General features: G+C 35.5%; 5 protein-coding genes across 6 annotated transcripts in view; 3 read left to right on the plus strand and 2 right to left on the minus strand.

Moving 5' to 3' along the window:
* LOC125864731 (calmodulin-7) overlaps nucleotides 1-17,519 on the minus strand; it is a 139,204-nt gene that overhangs the window by 32,801 nt on the left and 88,884 nt on the right. The window lies entirely within an intron of this gene.
* On the plus strand, nucleotides 779-3,700 carry LOC125864729 (chaperone protein dnaJ 72-like). Its single transcript, XM_049544787.1, has 3 exons — nucleotides 779-1,396; nucleotides 2,823-2,892; nucleotides 3,321-3,700. Exons 1-3 carry the CDS (start codon nucleotides 969-971, stop codon nucleotides 3,381-3,383), a joined length of 561 nt encoding a protein of 186 aa, XP_049400744.1. The 5' UTR covers nucleotides 779-968; the 3' UTR covers nucleotides 3,384-3,700.
* On the minus strand, nucleotides 6,330-8,019 carry LOC125864723 (presenilin-like protein At1g08700). Its single transcript, XM_049544778.1, has one exon. It carries the CDS (start codon nucleotides 7,948-7,950, stop codon nucleotides 6,670-6,672), a length of 1,281 nt encoding a protein of 426 aa, XP_049400735.1. The 5' UTR covers nucleotides 7,951-8,019; the 3' UTR covers nucleotides 6,330-6,669.
* On the plus strand, nucleotides 9,928-15,058 carry LOC125864724 (uncharacterized). Its single transcript, XM_049544779.1, has 3 exons — nucleotides 9,928-10,314; nucleotides 13,452-13,964; nucleotides 14,541-15,058. The coding sequence occupies exons 1-3, from the start codon at nucleotides 10,009-10,011 to the stop codon at nucleotides 14,793-14,795; spliced, it is 1,074 nt and encodes a 357-aa protein (XP_049400736.1). The 5' UTR covers nucleotides 9,928-10,008; the 3' UTR covers nucleotides 14,796-15,058.
* The window catches only part of LOC125864721 (DNA polymerase delta catalytic subunit), a 30,211-nt gene continuing 28,914 nt past the window's right edge, over nucleotides 16,223-17,519 (plus strand). The window contains exon 1 of one of the 2 annotated variants that reach the window (XM_049544775.1): nucleotides 16,223-16,527. In XM_049544775.1, the coding sequence (XP_049400732.1) occupies nucleotides 16,275-16,527 (253 nt within the window). In that variant the 5' untranslated portion in view covers nucleotides 16,223-16,274. The remainder of the gene's footprint in view (nucleotides 16,528-17,519) is intronic. The other variant, XR_007446264.1, reaches the window with a different exon arrangement.

Genomic DNA, 17,519 nt, shown 5'->3' on the forward strand with positions numbered 1-17,519 from the left:
CATGTGGAATTAATAAGTTATAACATAAATTTTTTTTACCTAATAAGGTTAAAAATACATATTTTTTGTTAATTAATGAGGGATTAATGCTTTAAGCTCTTGTATCGTATTTATAATTTTTTTTATCTTCATTTTCCTGTTACACTTTGTTCGGATTGTTGTTGCATATTGTTTTCTAATGTATCATATTGTATTATATCATACTGTTTTGGTTTAATAAATATTGTGTTCAAATAAATTGTATCATTCTTCGTTGTTTCATAATGTCACACATCTCTAATTTGAATGATAGCCTCACTAGAAAAAAGTAGTATATTAGGTAGAGATATTGTGAAAAAATAGGATAAAGAATAAAATAGAATTATTAAATAATAAGTAAAGACAAAATATAGGAAAATATTAACATTTTGTTTGGATGGTTATTATATATTTTTTCATAATGTATTGTATTGTGTTAATGAATACAGTGTTTGGATAGAATGAATCGTTCTCCGTCGTTATGTAATTTTATATACTCATAATTTGAATAATAAACCTAAAGAAAAGTAGGGTATGAGGTTAAAATTATTATGAAAAGGTAGAACAAAAGATGAAATATGATAATTAAATAATATAAAGACAAAATGAAAAAAATAAAATATTGAGGTAAAGACCAATCACACCAAATTGATCATTACATAATCTTTTCGTCCTACGATTTAAACGATATTGTATGATAAAATTTAAATAATAATCAAAACAAATATTATATTTAAATCAACAATCTACAAATCAACTGATTTTAACAATTACATCCATCAATTAAAGAAGAGCTCGCGGCCATGGAAGCTCCACGATTATGTCACGTAGTTCTCTCTTTTTCTGCCATGAATAAACAAACCTAGCTCTGAAACCGCCATCTCCATCTCCTCCAAAATTGACCCACTTTCTGGCAGAGATCACAAAAAAGTAGCTAAAAACAGCAAATAATGGATCATTACAAAGTATTAGGGTTAACACGAAGCGCTAGCAAGGAAGAAATTAAGCAAGCGTTTCGGAAATTGGCAATGGAATTTCATCCCGACAAACACGCACATTCTTCGCATCAGTTAAAGGAAAACGCTACGCTTAAATTCAAGCAAGTTTCCGAAGCTTACGAGACTCTGATCGACGATCGCAAGCGCGCTGATTACAATATCCGGTCCAATAGTTACCGGAATTCTGCGAATAATTATGGTGGTAATAGTGACAATTATAACCGTAAATATAAGAACGAGTATAGGAATAGTTATGGTTATGGGTATGGGTATAGTCGGCCTGCTGACGCCGGCGGTTCTGCAAGTATTGTTACCAAATTCGAGATGGTTCTGCGGTTCATGACGACGCGGGCATTTCTCCTCAATGCTGCACTTGCCGGGTAACATTTCGTGTTCTCTAATCCATTTTGAAACATGGTGGTTGATTGATACATAGCTTTAAGTTTTATTATTAGTAGTAATTATTATCACAACAATAGTTCTGTCTCATTCTCAAACTAGTTTAAGTTTTAGCTATATGAATTCCCAATATCCATCTTGCTCAAATTGGACTTGTTTCATTCCCATACTCAATAATTTTATCTTTCAACTCTAGTGGAAGTCATATTAGAAAAATGTTAAACTTGAAAGAGAAGGTCACAGAACCAACAAACTTTGAATTTTGAATACTCCTAGTTTAATAAAAGTATCTTGGAATGCCCTAAAAACAGAGATTGTCATATAAATTGGGAAGAGGAGTATTGAATTTGCTTATAGTTCTTGTGGCAATATGCCCTTGTTAAAAAAGGTTTATTTGAGGCGATATGTATTGTGTAAAGTTGTAAACTTTAAGGGCGTTTTTGTTCCATTAGACCTAATGGTTGAGTCATGTGAATATGTGATTTTCGTAGTTGCCAAGTCAAAGTGGAGGTCCTGAGTTTAACAGTCATATGAGTTTGTGTTAAGACTTATATGTTGGTATTCTTCCTACTTGTGTGTGGTAGATGCTGTCGATGTGCAACAGTTGGAGTTACATAATTGTAAATATATTCCTAATACTTGATCTCTCTCACCTTCATCCACCCAAAAGAAAAGAACATATTTCTAAATTGTCTGGTTATTTTGGGCAATTGGATACCGAATTTGCTACATTTATTGGCTTATTGGTATGTGGTGTTATGTATGCAGTATCAGCTGCAGTTGGTTTTCCATGTAATTTGAAGTTTGGTTCTTCTCTATATATTTTCTTTTGGATATGGTAGGTTTTTACTAAATAAGTGAATTATAGCTAAAAGTCAGAATCTTTGTGTTACTTCTAACTTTTGCATTTGTGCCTTACCAAGGTTCATGAATTAGTCTAGTTTCAAGTTTTGAATGTGGATATTCAACGATTCTGATCTTTCAGTTCAATCTTGATGTGTTTGTAATGAGGGAACTGTGGTATATTGGCATTCCCCTGAATGTATGGTTATAGCACTTTAGCTGGATCATTAAGGAAGACACCACCTTGGGTGAATGTTGAATTCTATTGGTAGTTTCTGTGATACTTCTAAGGAAACGGTCATCAAGACCAAATAGGAAGGTATCCAAGAAAATTTGGCATTTCAAATTTGTCTCGTCGACTGTCCAGTCTCATCCTTTGGGTTTGGGTGAATTCTATGTATTTCTAGTTCCTAAACTTCCTGATTCATGTGAAACAACTTGATTCTTCAATACATCATCCTGTTTTACTTTACGTCAATGTTTTTGTTATGGATAAGTTATTTTCCTCAAATTTGACCCAGTTAGAATCTTCTAAGTAACTCGCTGATATATATTTCTCTGCAGTGTATTGTTAGGTGCAACATATGTAGTTGATGCAGGTGGGGAGGCACTATGGAAGATGCAAAATTCTGGAGTAAGACTTCTTTTCCTTTTCTCTATCACTCTCCATACACTTTTTGTTAATTGAAACTGCATAGAGATTAATGAACAAACTATTTAACTGAGAACAAGAAAAAGAAATGTGGTCCAAGGTTTTAATATTGCCTTCACTTGGTAAAAAATTTGGTCCCTTTTTTTTTTTTGTTTCAATGGTAGGATTGTATATTTCACTGGGTATGTTGTTGTTGACATGTGAGCAGGCAGTGACCCCTACCTTTTTGAGCTTATTTTTCAGTATAATGTATCATATCTTATTATTTCTGTAATCTATGTAGTTTCTGTTTAAATTTATAGGAACTTCACTAAAGTCATTCAGTTGTAGAAGTATTTGTTATATTTAGTAAGCAGTAAAGTCTCAGAATAATTTTCCCTAACAATCTTCTTTGTGATCTCTGAGTGTAGAAATCGTTTGAAGAAGCAATGGAATCTGTAGAAAAAGCTAAAGCATTTGATGACAAAAGATGAAAGGGGTTCTGCTGTATAGTTGTTTGTTTTTGTCGACGGGTTCGAATTTGCTCATGGAGAACCCCTGCTTCATACCTTGTTAAATAAGCTATTGCAATTTGCAAATAGCTGAGCTGAGATCTTCAATTGCTGTCAAAATTACTCAATTTTTTTTTTATAGATACAGAGAGGGAGAGAGTAATTTGTAAAGTGGTTGAGCAGCGTGCATCCTTGTATATAAGAAGGAAAATATATTTGGTGGCATTGCTGTTCTTGTATTATGTAATATTATAATTATAACCAAATGAAAATGTGTGTAGATATAGGCAGTCAGATAAATATAATTTGACTTGCCTAAAGTATAACATGTTAGATACTCTCTCTGTCCCTAATTACTTGTTCACTTTCTTTTTTTTTTATAGTTGTCCCTAATTACTTATTCATTTTGACAAATTAAGAAAAGACAAAATAATTTTACCTATTATATCCTCAATTAATTACTTTGAAAAAGGTACAATTTCTTGAAAATCTTAAATTTTTATTCCATCCACTTAATAATTAGTAGGGGAAAAATGGTAAACTCACTGTGTCAATAATTGTTTTCTTAATAGGTGTGTCAATTCAAAAGTGGACAAGTAATTAGAGACAGAGAGAGTATGGAGTAGTTTTTTTTTCTTACAAACATGCTTCACTTCCTTTCTTTTGAGGTGAGTTGAGAGTATCGAAAACATTTTCTCTACCCTCCAAATAAGGTCTATATTAATCTTTACCCTCTCAAAATCCCACTTGTGGAATTACGTTAATATTGTCATTGCTGTTGTAGTTGTGGGATTATTTAAAGTCGTGTTTGGTATAATTATTTTGGTAATGGAAAATGGGTAGAACTATCCATGAATTTTCTGTTGTTAGTTTGGAAATCAAGTTGTTATTTGTTATTACAGCAATATTCAAACCAGCTTGCACACACGTCGACTAGATGCAATCCAGTACTACAAGTTCAAAGTATAACATGCATATGCAGAAGGGATCACCAATAGTACTGGATTTTCAGTAGTTGACAAATAGGTAGAACTATTAAATGATCTCTGCTGGCTAAACAAACAGAAAAATGAAGATGAAAAATGGGAAGCAGCTCATTATGTACAAATAATTGTACACAGAACTGGATTTTTCAGTAGTTGGCAAAGCTTTGAGAGAACTCCATCCAATGTGCCTAGGAAACAGATAAAGTTTGAAAGAATACAAGTGAAGGCAATAATCTTTTCTCATAGACTACCTGACTCTACTATTTGTTTCATTTCCTCTTGATTTCTATTCCTTGGCTACGAAAAAAGCATCTATAGAAAGTGCATCTACTGGGGATATGATCCCATCCAAATGAGATAGTGTCAAGAAGGTTCACAAAGAAACAAAATTTATAACTTAGCGACTGTAACAAGCAGATGCACCAACTTTAGTTAGAGAGACAACAAAGTTCAGTAACATATCAGCTGATGCAGCTTATGGACATGCAGTATGAGATGCTGGATTGATTAATGTCTCCTGCATCTTTAATGCCAAGGTGAACCACCAATGGTTATCCTTGTTCAAGTGAAACTGAAACTAAGGCAAACCTCCCCACCCCACAGCTATATCATGCAAGTACAGAACAATACACCCAACTTAAACAAATTTGAAAGCAACAACCATCAAAATCATTTCAGTAGGATAAGTAATGAAGAAAATTATGCACATACTCTTCATATGTAAGGATAGATTAGCTTTAGACTTAGATGTGAAGTCATAATTATGAGTGGAGCTTCTGGCAAAAGTTTATTGATAGAAAAAACTTCTAATGTCTTGCTTCAAAGATGGTAATTTTATTCCTCTGACCAGGGGATCTGTTCAATCCTGTTATGGTAATTTTGCGCATGGAAATCTTTCTATCTGTATAATCAGGTGATAGGTACACTTGTAAATTATGTGTAACTAGAACTGAGCCAAAATAGAAATAGTACATCCAAAACAAAAACACACAAGGAAGTGCTTTAGGGCCAAAAAAGGAGGTAGAAACAATGATGGTTGATGCAAGGCAATACCTAGATTAGCCATTGGACATTTCTCTGCCTATATGTAACAGCATTCCTCAAACAATATGCTTCTGATTTCACAAACTTCGGAATAGGTTCCATTTTCACGAAATATGCTTTCAACAGATACAACAACATACCCAATGAAATCTCACAATTGGGGTCTGGGGAGGGTAATCGACTAAAAACAATTCAGTACTTAGTTTTAGGTTAAAACAGTGTGTTAGCAACCGAGCCAGACATTATCACAGAAAGAAAAAAACAAAGCAATTAAGTCAGACATACTCTTTTTGCGAGTTGGTTTACTTAGCAGCTGTGCTTATTCCTCTTTAATATATCGCACACAAAGCTTATGACCTGATTCTATCTCGAGAACACTTCGCCTCAAATGGCTCCTTGCAAAGAATTGGTTCTACTAGCTTTTAAAGGAAACATTTCCTGAAAGCAACACTCCAAACCAGTACAAGGTCTTTGAGATTAAGATGGATACCGAAAGATCTTCACATTGACAGCCCTTGAGTCAGAGCGTGAGAGAAAGAAAGCACTGATACCTCTCACCAAGTACCAGATGAAACTAGGAGATGAATTTTCCAATCCAGTATAGAAAGTAAGCAGAATCCTAAGAGATCATGTACATAGTTAAAACAACCAATAGATGAAAAAATTATGTTGAACATTGTTATTCTGAGTCGTTGAATCAAGATATAGTGCAACTGCTCTTTAGTTGTATGTAGCAGTTGATTCCCTTTCTATTCGGATGTACACTACAATCCAAGAAAATAACATTAAGTAGAATGTTAAGCATTCAAGAGGTTTGGGTCAAACCTAAAATTTCAATAAGTAACTTGTCACCAATAGAACTGTAACGCATAAGCAATAGAACTACTTACACCAATAGTTGATACATAGCTAAGTACTTGAATTTATCAAATCATATAGTATACGACACGTCAAGTGCATGGAATACATCTTTTAGCCCATGTACAAATGGGAGTTATAACATTCTTAACAATATTATGTATACCAAAATCAGTTAGAGAATCAATAGAGGGACAAACCTCAATAGACTTGTGATTTTACAGATAGATCAGAAAAAATATAGCTGAGTTGTCCCTTCCTGCTCGGAACCTTGAAACAAGGGTGTACCGAAAGCAATTAGTTTTCTTCTAAATCAAAATATATGTCTTAGAACTCAATATATCCTGTACTTTCTAATTTCCTCCTCCACATGTCAGTGGTCAGAACATCAAAAGATTCGTCGAAGTCCCAACAACGAATGGCTCCATCAACAGCCTTGTCAAGAAGTAAAAGATGACCCCCAAAGCAATGGATATGGGAAGTGCTGGCAAGGCATGTCGACACACCGCTAACAGTATAAGCGTGCACCCTAATCCAGATATAATAGCGAGATAACAAGCATAAACAGTCATCAAATCATACATTGCAGCTCTCCCCACCAACACACTATAGAAAACAAAATCTCCCAAACCAAGCTTTATCCCCCTCCCTCTCTCCTCCTCTTCCTCAATTTCCCTCTCCAAAACCCGACCACGATCACTCTCATTACTTTCTCTTATCTCTTCATTGACCACCGGCCTTTCTCTTTCGTTACTACTACTACCCATCAATGGTAACATCTCCCCCTCAATTTCAACCTCTCTAACACCATCAATATCTTCACTTTCACTCCTCATCTCATTCACACCCCTCCCATTCTGAACCACATTTTCACTACTCGACATAACCCGAAGCTCAATCGGGTCCCCATCAGAAAACCCAGCTAACAAAAGCCCTAAATTTGGCCCTCTATTCCCTGATCTCGAACCCACATTAGGCCGGGCCTCGTACACCAAAGCAGGCAACTCTTCATCCCTACTTGAAGCTAGCTCCACCAACATCTTCAACGGTCCACCAGGAGCTAAAACTGCAACAAGATCATACAAAGCAAGTGCAACAAGCACAACCCAAGTTGTCCATTCAGGTAATTTCGTAAACCAAGCTGCTACAATAATCCCTAAAGCAACCATATACATTTGGTTAAGCAGAATCGGAACCCCTTGTGAAAACACAGAAATGACCCCCAAAATGGTGAAATTGAAAAGGAGGAGACAAAAAGTGAAGGAATCAATCGGGATATTGAAGTGCTGAATAAGAGTAAGAAAAATCGACCCACCCATCGAACCAAGAACGAAGAAAGCAGAGAAACGGATGTAGTATTTCAGAAAATTAGTGAAACGATAGTAATAGAGGATTACCAGAAGGAATGTTACAAGGGTTATGAGGACTACAAAAACGACGGCGTTTAGAAGAGCTCCTTCGAGCTTCTGGGTAGTAGTATCGGAAGATGATTCGAGGTATATGAGGTTAGCGGCTGTACGGATGACTTGCTGGTTATCGGAGGAAGGTGGTGAAGAAAGGGTATATACGATCAGGACAACGAGGAACATGCAGATGGATACTGGTGACATTACTCCGATGATCTCAACTCCGATCGTCTCCAGAATGCTGCCGCCGTCCATTTTCGGGTCGCCGGGCGGTGGTGGGGTTTGGGAGTGGTGAAGTTTTTTAAGGTCTGTTTGGAAAATCTCAGCAGAAACTGAATTTTGGCATAACTAGTAAGGGCTTGTTTTGTTGCAGAATAAGTTATTTTAAAATTATTATCTCACTCTTAATGTGGGATAAAAATAATATTATAGTCCCACAATTAGGAGTGGGCATAATTAACGAAGAACCGAAAAATTGAATTGAACCGAACTAATTTGGTTCTTCAATTTTGATTTGGTGTCGGTGTTATTTTTCAAAAGTTTGGTGTGTTCGATGTAAGGGTCTCTTCGGTGCACCGAAAATTCAAACTTTGATTATTTTAAAAATAAAAAAATAAAAAAAATAAATATAGATTTTATGGGTATTCTCTTGACTAAAAATAAAGTCAATTAACAATTAAATCATTCATGAACAAATCAAAGTTGCAACAAATGTACTATTCAATATTTAACTTCAAATAATAGTTTTCAAGAGGAACCAAAACATATTTCTATCAATGTACATGTAAAGGAGCTCGTCTTCATCTTTGTTTTTATCGAGAAGTAGTTGGAGGCACAATGTTCTTGACAAAGATAAATATAGTCTTTTAGTTAGCACAGTAAACCGAGACTTATCATTCCTCAGCGTATTTTTAAATTTTAAGTATCTTATATTTGATTTGTCCTCATTTTATTTTTCATTCACACCGAAAATTTGATTTTAAGACACCGAACTAAATCGAATAGAAGTAGAAAAAATCGAACTGAATTAATTTGTTTTGGTATATGGTACACACTTTTCTAAAATCGAACCGAAGTCTGATAAAACCAATTGAAAAACCGAACGTCCATCCCTACCCACAATAACTAATTTGAGAATAAATCATCTTACAATTTTATCTCAACCAAATATAAAATAAATTTATTTTAACATTAATTCTAAAATCTCAACCAAATATAAAATAAATTTATTTTAACATTAATTCTAAAATTAATTATTACTTATCTTTGTTACTAAATAAGCCCTCCATGGCTAGAAATTGTTCTAAAAGTGGTTTTTTAAATTAAATTTGCACATAATAATATAGTATAATTATGTATCTTTTCTTAAATTTTAATAATATTTCACATGACTCCATTAAATCACAAGAGAGAGAGTATGTGTCGCTAAGTAGAAATCATTAACATTATAACATTTTCATAAATGTAATAACATGTACAAGGTTTCAATCAATAAAAACATTATATAATTATGCATCTTATCAAATAAAAACACAATAAAATAAATATAACTATTATCATACATACGAATAAATTTATTGAGCCAATAATAATAAATGAAATAGAAGAGGACGATGTAAAGATATAGTCCGTTCAAATGAGTTGAATTGACAAATCAATAAAATCAAGTTACCTTTGTTGAACTAATTATGTATTAATTATCATATTCTTTATTACGTCAAATCAACTTAAGATAATTTAGCTAATGAGAGAATTGTAGCATTTATTTGACCAAACAATATAATTGTACAATATTACCTTCCTATATTTTAAAAGAAAATTGACTCCATGATTAGATTTATTTTTTTAAAAAAATCCTTAAATACATAACTTATTACAATAATTGAAATATTTTTGTATGAAGCTTTATTTTCTTAAATAAATTTTATATCAAAATCAAATAGAATTTCTCCATCTTTAACGAGAGCTTTTTTGAGTTTGAACGTTAAATACAAATATTTTTATATAAAATGTTTTTTTAAATGAATTTTATGTTAAAATCCGATTAATTGAATCACAATTTACATGTATTGAATATAGACCAGGAAATCAAAATTTAAAACTAAATAACAAAAGGATTGATTTTCATCTAAATATCAGATTGGTTAATTCAAATTCGCGGTAATTAAATAGATAATATAAAAATTATAATAATATTTTGTTTGTATAATACTATATGTTAAAATATTTTGTTGTGAGAATCTTCTCAAAGAGCCTAAAACCCTTCCGGCCTATCTGCTTTATCTTCTCCCTCCATTTCCACTGTACCATACAATGGCTACCACCAACCTGAGAACGCCGGTCACCACCTTAAGGTCGCCGTCAACCACCGTTAGCGCCACCGCTTACTCCTCTGTCAAACCTAATTGTATCACTTTCTTATCTTACTCGCGCTGTGGACGGAGACAGACTCCACTACTCCCCAGACGGTGTCGTATTCACCACTCAGCTAACTCAATTGTGCAATTGCAGCATCGGTCGGTTGAGAAATTTGTTATCTTTGCTTCAAATGAGGATGTTGCTGAGGCTGCTGAAACGGAGACTCAGGAACCGGAGCAGGTAGAAGAGTCCGAGCAGGAGGTACATCAATTTTATCCTGCATTTTGTGTTCTAGATGTGTACAAGTTCAATTAACTGTGGTTATGGCTGAATTTATTGGGTCTGCTATTTGAATCAGTTGTATCTGTTTTTGATCTCTCGACAGCTAATAAGACCTCGTTTTGACACTACATAGGAGTGCCCATAGGCCTCTAGGTGTTAATTACACCTTGTTGAGAGAATAGGCGGTTTGTTAACAATCCTTGTCTGGTGAGTTAGCTTTTGGATTTGAGTTATGAAAAATCGGCTTTTTTAACACTATGTGGACAATTCCCAATAGATTTGGTGTTTTTAAGTTTCATCATAAGTAGATTAGGTTATGTTATGTTATCCTCTTCTGTTTTTCGAGGGTTAGTTTACAACTGTATCCCACAAGGCTTAGACAGATGAGAAAATTCCTGCTGGATTGAATCTTCATTGACAGGTAGACCATACCATTAGGCAATAGATTATCCTTTTCCTTTATGTGGAGTTTGTATAAACTATGAGTTGGCATTTCACCATTATTAAGAAGCACTTGTTTTGTTTAGCCCTGATGTATAAGGATCAAGTGAAAGACTACTTAAGTTGGTATGTTTCCTTTTGTTCCTTTTTATATTGTAGCGGGTTACTTTATATTGCCTGCGGAAGCTTTTCCTTTGTTGTTAATAAATGCAGCCTCTGTTTCCTGCTTTAGGAATTGCAAAAGGGTCAACGAACTTGGGATTTTCATAGACCTTAGTTGCAACACATCCCCTCCTCTCAAAGCTTATTTCCTGGTGATATTGTGATTGGAATAGGTTTTTCCAAGTGAAAGTCAACTAATCATCACTACACCTCAAATTCCATGTTAGTCAAACTCCATCCTATAAATGGTACATTTCTTTGGTATATGAAAGATGAATAATTGCCACAATGGTGGGTGCATTACCTTGAAAAACCTATTTCATGGCGGGAAGGAGAACCTTCTAGGTGTTCGAATATAGCAAGTCAGAGAAAGCCTGAATATTTTATTTTTTATAACCGTGGTGTTGCACCTTGACTAATATATACAGGATATGTGCTACCTCCCACCAGCAATTAGTACATGTGTTGTACCATGTAGCACAGGAAAAGTTTGTGATCACTGATCAGTGTCATGGTTGATATTCAAAGTGTTAAGTCATGTATTCATTTGTTACACTTATCAGAAGCTTTGCAAGGAGTGAGAAAGTTGGTTGGGGTCCACCCTAGGTTTGACATTGTTAAAGGGTGCTCAGTTACAGTTGTGAAGCTTTAAGATTTTTTGGCAGAGGGGTTGATCACCAAACATCTCCCAAGACTTCACTCAGAATTATGCTTAGGCAGCTTCTTGGAAAATGTGGTTGGAAGAATACATTGAAGTTTTGGAAAACGTGTCTGGAGGATTATTTGGAAATGGCACCTCGATAATTCCACTATGTACCGAATAATTCTGCTTATCCAGGCTTAGACAAATAAGAAGAGATCACTTTGTGTATTTGGTCTTTGTAAGTTGTGTGAATATAGTCTCACAACATCTGCACCTAGGCCTTTTAGTTCAATACAAAGGTAATAAAATACTGGTAGGTGAATGTCATGAGTTTGTATTTTGGCGGTGAACCAAGTCTAGTATTTAAGTGAAGAAAGGTAGAATGGTGCCTACTATCCATCAAAAAAACAATATTTCGATTATCTAGAAAGGTATTACATTTTGATATTGAGCAAAATCGTCATATTACTGTCTTGAAAACATTTAGTTTATTTTCTGTCGATGCATTCAGAGAAGTTGGGCTTAATCACTGGCCTAGGTGCATTAGAAGCACTAATTATTAGGTGATTATGCATATGGATAGCAAGTGAGATGTCTTCTTGTGATCTACCTCTATAAGATCCATGTGAGATTATTTTCTTGTTATGCATGGATTATGGAATGCCTTCTTTAAGAACCCTTGTCTTTAGATACTCTTTATCTTTGGTATTTCTAGTACACCTATTCCTATTTTACATTTTATCATGCATAAAATAATACATAGAGCCCCACATAAGTTATACCAGTATTTTTTTTTTTTTTTGATGACAAGGGAAACCCGCAGCCGCTACCCTTTGGGTGCGCACAGGGTAAAACCCCCGCTCCTATGCAATAGCTCGCAAACCACATAGGAGAGGTAACCCGCACTAGGCAAGCCCTGTGCGACAAGCTCGACCCAGAAGGCAAACCCCTTGCTTTCGCTGGCAAGGGGTTTCGAACTTGAGACCTCCAACATGGAAGTCCCAAGCCCAAACCACTGGGCCACCCCGAAGGGTGTTATACCGGTATTAGTAATCAAGATTCAAGAGTTTAGTGCCATAAACCAAACACTACATAAGTTGTGTTAGGCCTTAATTGGGATACCAGTCATTGTATTAGTTGTGCAAAGACCACATCTGCCAGTGTTTTGTGTTGTAAACAAACATTATATTAGTTACTTGTAATTTTATGCCAGCAATATTATAACTTTTGACGTTGGTTGGTGACATACTGCAGTCCCCTCTCCTCTATCAGGGTACCAGCTATTCGCAGCTCACATACGTGGAGTTCATTGAAGAGAGTGTTGTTCGACATTTAATATTGGCCTGTAGCTGCCCCCTTTTCCTCACCAAGTGTTCTATGTCTTAGACTGAGATATAAAATACATTAGTTCTCCAGCATGTACTGGGTTTTGCTAGATGTATTTTTTTCTTCTGTGTAGCATGCATATCGATGTGGGTTTATGTAAATGAAATAAGATAATGTGTTTAATAACCCAAGGTTGTAGTCTAGTGGTCAATGAAATGATGGAAAACTAGAGGTCTTTGGTTCAAATTCCAACAGAGGTTAAAAACACTAGGTTATTTCTTCTCTTCTGCCCAAGCATTGGTGCGGGTAAGCTGGCCCGGATACCACCATCACCAAAAAAAAAATACGTGTTTAATATGTCTATTAGTTTGTTTCTTCATCTGCTTTTATCCTTTTGTCAGCATGTATGTTTGGAGTAAGCTGATTAGTTTTGTGGTTTTTCTTTATAACTTAAAACTTGACATACTGGAGTTCCAAGTGTTCCAATTCTCTTACCCACTTATTGAAAGTCTAGTGAAATGTGTATTTTCTTACCGTTGAACAGGAGAATTTAGATGGTGCTGCTTCCGAGGAAGCTTCGGATGAGGATGACAATGCAGCTGCAGAGGAAACTTTATCAGTCGTTGCAACTTCATTGCAGCTGTACAGAGATGCTTTAGCAAATAATGACGATTCAAAAGTTGCAGAGATAGAAATTTCCCTCAAGTCCATAGAAGATGAGAAAATTGAACTTCAGACAAAAGTAGCCTCATTGACTGAAGAATTGTCAAGTGAGAGGGACCGGGTTCTTAGAATCAGTGCCGACTTCGACAACTTCCGTAAGAGAACAGATAGAGAAAGAGCTTCTCTTGTGACAAATGCGCAAGGGGAAGTTGTTGAGAAACTTTTGTCTGTTATGGACAATTTTGAGAGAGCGAAATCGCAAATCAAGGTGGCAACAGAGGGAGAGGAAAAAATTAATAATAGTTATCAGAGCATTTCTAAACAATTTATGGAAATCCTTGGATCTCTTGGTGTTGAGCCTGTGGAGACAGTTGGGAAGCCATTCGACCCATTGGTAAGTTTCTCACCCGTGCCTCCATTTACAAATACAGATGTATTCCTACATAGACACACATGAGTATTTTAAAAAGCTGCTTTCTTTCCGTGCTGTGTGGTGCTTGTTTGAATAGATAGGTAGATATAGGTTGTATTGTTCAGGAAAACAAAGTTTTGAGCTGCCATCTTCTGTTGTTCATGTAGTGATTCTTCTATTTGATCCTTGGTTTAATGCAGGCCAGTTCCCGAGTTGGCTCAAAATTCAGTCAAATTATTGATGAACTTTTTCAAAAGCTGTCTAACTTCTATTCGGTTTTTAGGAAGACCTCGACTTGATTTTTAGCTCAATCTAAATCAGCATTCTTTTGAGCCAACTCGGTGAGTTGCAATGTATAGACTTATGGTATTCTTTCATGAAGGGAACTAAACAAGAATTTGTTTCCTTCAAGCTGTATAACAATCTAATATTGAAATCTGTTTGCGTCACCTTGTTATTGTAATGTTGATGAAAGCCTTTTCTGTAGTTTTATCCCAATAGATGAAACTGTATTACCTACCTGTCTCTTTTTAGTATTGACTGATCTCCCATGATCAGCTGCATGAAGCTATAATGCGCGAGGATTCCTCAGAATTTGAAGAAGGTGTTGTACTTGAAGAATATCGCAAAGGTTTCAGACTTGGAGACAGACTCTTACGTCCTTCCATGGTGAAGGTGTCTGCTGGCCCAGGGCCGGCAAAGCCAGAGACAACTGAGCCTAAAGAAGAGGAACAAAACGAAACCGATGAGAAGAGTGAGGAAGGTACTGCTGAAACACCAGGTGATGAAGGGACAGGTGAGGGAGGTAACTAATTATCAGGTGAGGGATGTAACCCATGATTTCCCTTATGTACAAGCAAACATCAGAACGTATTTTCGCGCTGATTAAGATTGGGCTAGGTTTTGCTGGTATACATCAATTGTTGTTTGTTTGAGAGGACATCATTTTAGGTCAGTTGTCTTAAGAGTGCTGTCTTAAACATTATTTTTTTAGGCTTCGGAGAGGGATGATCCATATAGCTGGCATCAACTAGCTTGGGATCGAGGCGTAGTTGTTGTAATATTCTGGAAACAAGGGCTGAATGTCATGTGCAAATGTGACTTGGATTTGAACTTAACGCTAAATGTGTGAAAAATTTCACTTCTCCAACTGATGTTTAGAAATTCATCAAAACACATCAATTTGCTACCATTGCTTTTATAAAAAAAAAAAAAATCGCAATCAAACAGCAGATAATATTCTTCAAAAATATCTCCGTTGTATCAGACACACCAGCTCGAGCATTTTCTTTTATGACAACGAAACTGCATCCGCCTTTGAGTGTGCACATGGTAAATGTAATAGCCTGAAAATTATGAGTGCACATGGTAAATGTAATAGCCTGAAAATTATGAGTTTGATTGAGAAAGCATGCATGCGGTTTGAACTTGAGACCCTTCATCAACCAATTCAATCACCTTTGCGCTATCAGTGCGTACAAGGAAAATTCTGCTCCATAGCTCTGGAACAACATTGGAAAGGTATATTGCACTAGATAAGTCTTTTGCGATGAGTTTTATCGAAAAAACATTAAAGGGATTTTGAACTTGACACCACTCATTCGGAAAATTTTTTGTTCAACCAACTTGGTTATCCTTGCGGGAAATTGCATATTTACTTCCTAGTAAAAGGGGCTAAGTTTCAATTAGTCAGTAACATTTTTAATATATCAATTTGGTCATCAACCTCTCACATTTGACAAAAACGGTCCTTTACACTCATTCTCGAGTGCATTGTGTATGCTAAAGAAGGAACATAAGTATAAGAAATAGCATACGATAACAAAAAAATAACAAATAATATAGAATAAGACAATAATTACAAATAAATAATATGATAATCGAAACAAATGAAATAACATACAATAACAAAAATCGAACAACAAAAATTTACAAGATCAATACTATAACTATTAGCATGGACGAATAATAAGTAAACATACTATTACCTACTAAGCTTCTATTAATTGTCAAACACTTAGTCCCGTTTTATGAGTAACATCGTTAAACAGAGGATATAATTAGAATTTCCCCAATTTTCGAGGACTAAATCAAATTAATGACAAATCAAATATTTCCAATTAGATTATTATAGTATCTTCAGGGACCACATTGATATTTAGATGAAACTTTAGGTACCAAAAGTACAATTCCAATTCTTCTCCTCCGTTTACATATACCCCATGAACTGGCGGGAATTGGCACACAGCTAGAACTTCCTAAACCCTCTTCTCCCAACTACGACGAACCACTATGAACACCGGCAACTCTAAGAAGCGATCGGCGGCAGCAACGCCGTCGCCTCAACAGCAGCAGAAACACCACGCCGCCATGGAAGAAGAGGACCTAGACGAGGATGTATTCCTCGAAGAGACATTGCTTCAGTACGAAGAAGATTCACAGGTCCTTCGTGAGCTCGAAGAGAGCAATGCCATAAAGGAGAGGCTTCAGAAGTGGAAACGTCCTTCTCTATCTCAAGCTTACATCGCTCAGACACAAAGCATATGTAAGAAGATTGTAATTGAGAAACATTTTGCACTTAATTTTCGACTTCACGCCTTTGTTTTATTTGTTTCTGCTTGGTTAATGTATTGTTCATTTCTTTTTCTGAAAGCTCTTTTTTCTTGTTTCCCTAGATTTTTGAATTATTTGGTGAATTTGGTGGAGTCTGTCTCAATTATGGTGCTGAATGTTTAGGGTTTCTGAAGTTGTTTATTTGGTGTTAAGCTTTTCTTACAAAGGATTTCAAGTCAGCTGGTGCGGAGTAGCACGGCCCTGGCTGCTCTTTTCAGCAATGTGTGCAGATTTTTTATTTGATTTAATTTGATACTACAGCGTGCATTTGATGTAATTATAATATAGTTTAAGAACTTCAGTATATATAACAACAACTAAATACTCAATATAATCTCGCAAGGTGGGGTTTGGGGAGGGTCGAGTCTACATAGACTTTACCCCAACCTTGTAAGGGTAGGGAGACTGTTTCCTATAGACCCTTGGTTCAAGAAGAGATGACATGTAAGCAATAATAACAACAAGATAATAAAATAAACAAAATGGAAGAAACAAACAAGAAATACTGGAGATTTAAGATAAAACAAACGTAAGAATGAGAGTAATACTCAAGGATGAAAAAGAAAATTGCTTGGCAACCTACTATCACTCTACCGTGATACTCAACCTCCATACCCTCCTATCAAGAGTCCTGTCTTTGGTAAGTTAAAGTTGCAACATGTCTTATCTAATTACCTTTCCTCAAAATTTCTTAGTCCTACCTCTCCTCCTCTTCGTGCCATCATGACTAACCTTTCACACATCCTTACCGAGGCATCTACGTTTTTCCTTTGTATATGTCTGAACTATCTCAACCTCCCTTTCTACATCTTATCCACCACGGGGTTCACACCCATGTTGTCCTGAATCTTTTTATTCTTAATATTATCTCTCATGATGTCCCCACACATTCATCTCAGCATCCTCATATCTACTTTCATCTTA

This window comes from Solanum stenotomum, chromosome 5, assembly GCF_019186545.1.
Source record: "Solanum stenotomum isolate F172 chromosome 5, ASM1918654v1, whole genome shotgun sequence".
Taxonomy (NCBI): Eukaryota; Viridiplantae; Streptophyta; class Magnoliopsida; order Solanales; family Solanaceae; genus Solanum; species Solanum stenotomum.